We start from the raw sequence: 6,977 nt of genomic DNA on the forward strand, positions 1-6,977 counted from the left end.
CAAACAAAATAAATGATTGAACTTTTTCACTATCATTTTCGGGTGAATAATAAATAAAAAAAGATACACGTGTTGTTTTAGTTTATTTGATATGTATTTTGAGAATAATTTTGGGCACTTGAAGGAGGTCATAATTAATTTTAAAAGTTTTAAAACAATTGGCCCAAATTCTATTATTTTATTGTTATAAGGATAACTATAATTTAAAACATCATATTACTCTCAACTATAATAATAGTTGCACGAAAAATTTATTGTGATAATGAAATTTATCTAACTTTATACAATTTTTATAAATGGGAGAAGATTGCCTCCAGTCTTTAATTGAACTGGACGGTGTTGCTTAGCCTGTGGAGGACCACCAAGGGTCCTGTTTTGATAATCCGAACCGTCTATGTGTAGAACTCGTCGAGTACTATGTGCTTATAAAAAATCACGTTGATCGGATATCGATAGCTATGTGATCAAATCAGTTTTGTATAAAAAAAAATAGACGAACAAATTAACGATTGACAAAAACCTGATAAGATGAGATAGCTATTGATATTCGACCAACGTGATTTTTTACAAGTATATAGTACTTGACAAGTTCTACACATTGAACGGTTCGGATTATAAAAATGGGACCCATGGTGGGACCCATGGGCCGAACAATACCGTCCAGTCTAATTAAGGATTGGAGGCAAGTTGCTTCCTTTATGAATTTTGTTAGTGAAATTGTGACGCCCCGATTCTACACTATAGGTTGTAGTCAAGGGAAGTCACTAGTGAGTCCTATGGTCAAGAACCAAGTAAGATCCCAGATCGCTGGAGGAGTCAAAATAGTCTCCCTTCTAAGTCTACCTTTCTTAGGCAGCGCACTACCTTTTTGACAGATCTTATAAGGCATTGGCACAAAGTCTCATAAGCAACGATAAGGTACATACATAGGATATAAATACATACTAGCCACAATTATACTTGCTTCAAAAGATGGTTCCATTACATTACATCCCAAAAAGAAAGTTTTAAACTTCATATGAGTCTTACAAAATAACAAAAAGGAAATTTCTAGTATTCCTAAGATAGCCAAAAGTCTTCAAAGGTTTCCGGCTCGTCGTCTTCCGCTATGAGTTCCGCTTCGTCACCTAGCATGATACGCCGTGAGCTTTGAATGCCCAGTAAACACACACACACCCCACCACTTTTTCCCAGTCCAATACACAATCACATTTATAGCACCAAGTAGTAAAGCATGATACTCCAATAAACAAATAAATACATTAAGAGTTGAGTCAGATGTTAGTAACTAGAAATCCTCCAAAGAGATTCCGTCCTCCCAACCACAAGAATCGGACGCGGATTATTCGGTATGCCCCCTCTTTTGCTGCTTTGTTGCAGAACTAACCTCGGATGCCTACCAACGGTTATATACCGCGTAGCGCCAACCGCAGGGCCTCAAAAGAGACGGTAAAAATAGGGCCTTGCCTGAATCCCTCCTTACACCAAACCACCTAGGGTCCGAATATAACCGCTCCGTTCAAGGGTCCCGAAAACCACTTGCGCAAGTTTTAACCTCGAATAGGGAACGCATCCCAACAAATCATATATCACATTTTCTCATCTTTTCATTACTCAAGTGTTCGAAAACCCAATACCCACCCAATTAGGTTTCCCGTTGAATTAAGTGTTTTAAGTCAAGGTTAGTCCAACTAAACAATAAAATAAAATTCACATAAGCATGCCACCTCAAGAAGATAAATAACATAACATACCCATACAACATTATGCCAAGATATGATAATAGGCCATTAAACATTTTCATGAATACAAAGGTATAAAACATCCAAACATAACAAATTTCCAGATTTAACATCACATGAAGGTTAATATGGAAGAACTACTTAGGTTCATCCACCAGACTCGGTTTTCCTATGGCTCGTAGAGAATTTGATCTAGTTCCTAGAACATTTTTCGGAAATGGGATTGCTTTTCCCGATTTTAAGTTATTTAGAAAATAGTCCAACACTGTTCCAGAATCTGTCCAGAATCTGCCCAGATCTGTCGACTGTTACGAAAACTTGATTTTCATGCAAACCACTCAATGTTTTTCGATGAAACCAATTTTAGTTGAAAGCTAACTCCTTAAGGAAGGTTTTTACATAAAATAGAGGTTCAGAATATTTTTGTACATTTTTCTGGAATTTTTGAAAGTTGACTGCAAAAACAGGTTTTAAGGTAGAATGCCCGAAACAAGAAAATTTATAAAAAGAGGGTTCCACCATGGGAAAGTTTCATTTATTTTGTGAGGAAAATATGCTAAATATCACATGTTTAACTCATAAATTTTTTTTGAAAGAGTGCCCTTGAAAAGTTGAGAGATTCGTACCAAAAGAAGATGGTTTGTGCCAAAATGGGGAAAATACAAGAGAGATGGACTCCATACTCAAATCTTAGTATTTTTAACATAAAAACTTGATAATAACGGATCTGGAAAACATTATTTAGGATCTTCAAAAACATGCATTAGAAAAGGAAATGAAGAGAAGATTGTGTTTGTGGCTTACCTTCCAACTTTGCACAAGAAACTCTTTTCTTCCTCCCTCTTCTTCTCTAGACTTCTCTTCCTTGCTCTCCCCCCTCTTTCTAACCAAAATGTGTGTGTGAGTGAGCGTGTTGTGTGTATGTTTGCAAGCTAGGGAGGGTGTGGTATATATAGGCAATTTTTGATGTAAAATGTCCTAAAAGCCCATTAGTTGGAAATGGATGGAAAGGTTAGGATTTGTTTGGATTCTAAGGAAATGGAAGGGATTTGGGAGGCTTGGTCAATGATTTAGGCAACACTAGTTAGAAAGGAATTAGTTTTGGAATTAACAACCTAGGTCTAGGGTACTAGGTTTGGGTTTCCTGGAATATCATGATGATATATATTGAAAATTGGCTCCTCTTTTCTCCCTAGGATGATGGGGTTATTTTTTTTATTAATTTTAGGTACAAGGGCACATCCCTCAAGGTGTATACATATATATATATATATATATTGCAAGATTGATGGTATACCAAGGTACAAGATACAAGTACTAGTTTGGGGTAAATTTAGAATTTAAATAAAGAAGTGAGGGCTTGAAATTAAACTCATGTATTGGAACCTTACTTATGTAGAATTACATTAAATTAGGTTAGGGAACCTAATCCGGCTAGTGTAATTCCTGTTCCGATAAAAATTAAAAATGCTATCTGGCAAGATTCAAAATAGTTTAAGAACTGAGGGGCTTTAAGGAAATAATGCAAATGTAAGGGTTTTTTTTTTATTATTATTATTTTTTTTAAAGAAAATACATTTTTCCGGGGCTTCACATTAAATGTAATGAAATGAGGAGGATTAGAACCTTATTGATGTATTTAATTATGATCTAGTTAGGTCTAGGACTAATGTAAATATCTTCTAATTAGAAGTACACACATATATATAGCAAATCTTTATAGGTACCAAAGTCATTATTGCTCCAAGATTTCAAGAGATTTTAAAGTACAATGATTATAATCTAGGGGGGTTATGATGGCTAGCCATGTGATGGTGAATTGATGGACATGTTATATATATATATATATATTTTGTACAAATCTTGGAAATTGTAAAATATATTATTAAAAAAGATTTTTGGGTAAAAGTGTATATATATAAATATATAATAGTACTTGTTTGGGGTCAATTTGTGATTTAATAAAAATGTGTGGGCTTGGGTTCAATTAAAGTATCTATTTCAAGTGTAAAATAATTCAGTTTGTATTATCTTGCTTTGAATTTAAAGGTAAATAACCGAACGATGACTGTAAAAATTGAAAGTTAAGGTTTAGAGCGATTAATCTAAAATTTGAGAGTTAAGTAATTAATATTAGAGTGTTAGAAGTGATTTCTAAGCTTCCAGGATCGATTAGGGTTTGTATGGATTCGCCCGTGATGCGTTTTCAATCCTAGGGCTTAATTTGCGATTAATCGACGAACTAAGGGCTTTATTATAATAATTCAAAATTTAGGAACCTAATAAGGTTTAGAAAAAAAGTCAGGGGCCTCACAACCTATCCCCCTTAAATAAATTTCGTCCTTGAAATTGTTATGGGAAATTACGTCCTAGTGCTGGCAACGTGTTTTTAAATCATTCAGATCATCTTCTCTTTTTATGTTATTCTTCATTCTGTCTAGAGTCGCCATTGGTCTCTCTAATAATAGCGTCTTGAATCAAATTCCTCCCTGATTAATGACTAAGGAGATAAGCTAATCTCCGAGCTTCTTGAATTGTTGACTACAAGGGTAATGACGCTGCTGCTTTCGCGTGAGGGCTTGTTTTGCCAATTTCCTGATGTGGCGATCTACACTTCCCATTGTGTTGGTTGATTTGTTGCATCATTAGTCTATCCCCCTTAAATAATAAAAGCATTCTGTTGGATGGGTAAGAAATGCGCTGACTTGGTGAGGCGGTCCACTATTACCCATATAGCATCGCGCCCTCTAGGTGACTTCGGCAACCCTGTCACAAAATCCATCGTCATGTATTCCCACTTCCATTCGGCTATTGGTAGAGGTTGCAACATTCCCCCTGGTTTCTGATGTTCCGCCTTTATTTGTTGGCATGTCAGACATCATGCTACAAATTTAGCCACTTCCATCTTCATCCATTCCACCAATATTGCCTCTTCAAATCTTGGTGCATTTTAGTCCCTCTTGGATGTACCGCAAATGCAGAATGATGGCATTCCTCCAGTACCTTTTCTCTAAGTAACTCGCCGCTTGGTACAAACAATCTGCCTTGGTATCTTAAACTCCCATCGGGGTGAATTATCCAACCGGGCATGGGTTCTCCTGACTCCAGACGTCCCTTGATGTAGGCTACCTCTTGATCATGCTTCTGGGCCTCCACGACCTCATTCATCAACTTAGGAATCACCTTCTTCGTATCAAGACATGCTTTTGTAATTTGGGATTCCACTTGGATCCTAAACTCATTGAGTGTCTTAACCATATCCCATTCCTTGACGGAGATCTTAGCCAACATCCCTCTGTTCTTACGACTTAGAGCATCTGCTACTACATTGGCCTTACCGGGGTGATATGAGAGAGTGAACTGGAAATCCTCAAGATACTCCATTCATCGTCTCTGTCTCAAGTTAAGGTCATTCTGTGTGAATAGATACTTCAGACTCTTGTGATCGGTGAAAATCTCAAATTGTTCCCCATACGGTTAATGTCGCCATTGCTTTAGGGCAAAACTACGGCTGCTAGCTCCAAGTTGTGTGTGGGGTAGTTGCGCTCGTGAGGTTTTTAACTGCCTAGATCCATACGCGACCACCTTTCCATTTTGCATGAGCACGCAACCTAATCCTTCTTTAGACGCATCGCAATACACAGTGTACCCCTCTTCTCGTTCTGGGATGGTCAAAATTGGTGCACTAGTTAACCTCTTCTTTAGTTCTTGGAAGGATTTTTCATCCCACTCATACTTTACTCCTTTTTGCGTCAAATGAGTCATTGGTTTAGCTAGTTTGGAGAAATCTTGGATGAACCTCCGGTAATAACCGACCAATCCTAAGAAGCTGCGGATTTCTGACACGGTTTTTAGTTGTCTCCAATCTAATACTGCCTCCACCTTGGTTGGATCTACCGCAATCCCATTCCTTGATACCACGTGTCCTAAGAATTTTACTTCATTTAGCTAGGATTCACATTTACTTGCCTTGGCATATAGTCGATTATAGTCCTTAAATGTTGCTCATGCTCTTCTTCAAACCTTGAATATACAAAGATGTCATCAATGAACACTACTACAAACTGGTCAAGGTATGGTCTAAAAATCTTATTCATTAGGCTCATGAATATTGCCGGTGTATTGGTTAGTCCGAAGGGCATTACTACAAAATCATAGTGGCCATATCTAGTACGAAAGGTAGTCTTCGGTATATCCTCCTCCTTGACTCGTAGTTGATGGTAACCTGACCTGAGATCGATCTTTGAATAGCACCTTGAGCCTCTAAGTTGGTCAAAAGATCATCAATCCTCGGGAATGGGTATCGGTTTTTAATTGTGACTCGATTGAGTTGACGATAATCGATGCATAGCCTCAACAACCCATCTTTCTTCTTAGCAAACAACACGGGTGCTCCTCATGGCAAAGTACTTGGCCTAACGAATCCTTTCTTGAGCAATTCCTGTAGTTGTGTCTTCAATTCTCGTAGTTCTGCTGGTGCCATGCGATACAGAGCCATGGATATTGGGGTAGTTCCAGGTTGTAGCTCGATGCCAAAGTCTACTTCCCGAGTTGGTGGCAATCCTGAAAACTTCATAGGAAATACATCTGCATAATCACATACTATGCGCGGGAGTTCTATTTCCCCTTGGCCTTCCTCATTTAGAATCAGACTTGCTATTCTACCCGCCAGTTGATCGCGCCACTGCGTCCGATGTTTTGTTGAAACCATGGGGTCTTGTCTATCCCCCTTAAACTGGAAACGTGTTCCATCTTGCGTGTGAGCTACCGCTTTCTTCTGGCGACAGTCGATCACCGCTTGGTGGGCGGACATCCAGTCCATGCCCAAGATGATATCGAAGTCCGACATTTCCATGACACGAAGGTCGCAAGTTAAGCATAGGTTCAACATTCCTATTTTACAATCTTTACAGATCAATCCTACCCGAGTGCATCCTCCCATAGGTGACATTACACTTAAGGGAATTTCTAAAGGTTCACATTCAAGTTCTAATGACTTAGCACAAGCAGAGGATATGAAAGAATGTGATGCACCAGTATCAAATAAAACATGCACCCAAGAATTGTGTAGTACTAAATTACAGACGGGTCCGCTTCTTCCTCTTGCAAGGCGAAGATTCTGCCGATTGCTCCTTTCTGGTCCCTTATGAAGTTGGGTCTCCTTTCCACAAGCTCCAAGTCCTCTTGGATTCTACCTCCCCTCATTCTGAGGTCAATGTTGTGCCGATTATTTCC

The 6,977-nt window shown here is 38.3% G+C and overlaps 2 protein-coding genes across 2 annotated transcripts; both read right to left on the bottom strand.

The window, feature by feature from the left end:
• Positions 1–4,649: 4,649 nt before the first annotated feature.
• LOC145805623 (uncharacterized) lies at positions 4,650–5,126 on the bottom strand. The gene has a single exon (XM_082900787.1). It carries the CDS (start codon positions 5,124–5,126, stop codon positions 4,650–4,652), a length of 477 nt encoding a protein of 158 aa, XP_082756913.1.
• Positions 5,127–6,138: 1,012 nt separating this feature from the next.
• LOC145805625 (uncharacterized) lies at positions 6,139–6,591 on the bottom strand. Its single transcript, XM_082900788.1, has one exon. It carries the CDS (start codon positions 6,589–6,591, stop codon positions 6,139–6,141), a length of 453 nt encoding a protein of 150 aa, XP_082756914.1.
• Between the last annotated feature and the right edge of the window lie 386 nt (positions 6,592–6,977).

The sequence above is a fragment of the Camellia sinensis genome, chromosome 13, assembly GCF_055761805.1.
Source record: "Camellia sinensis isolate YWXY chromosome 13, ASM5576180v1, whole genome shotgun sequence".
NCBI lineage: Eukaryota > Viridiplantae > Streptophyta > Magnoliopsida > Ericales > Theaceae > Camellia > Camellia sinensis.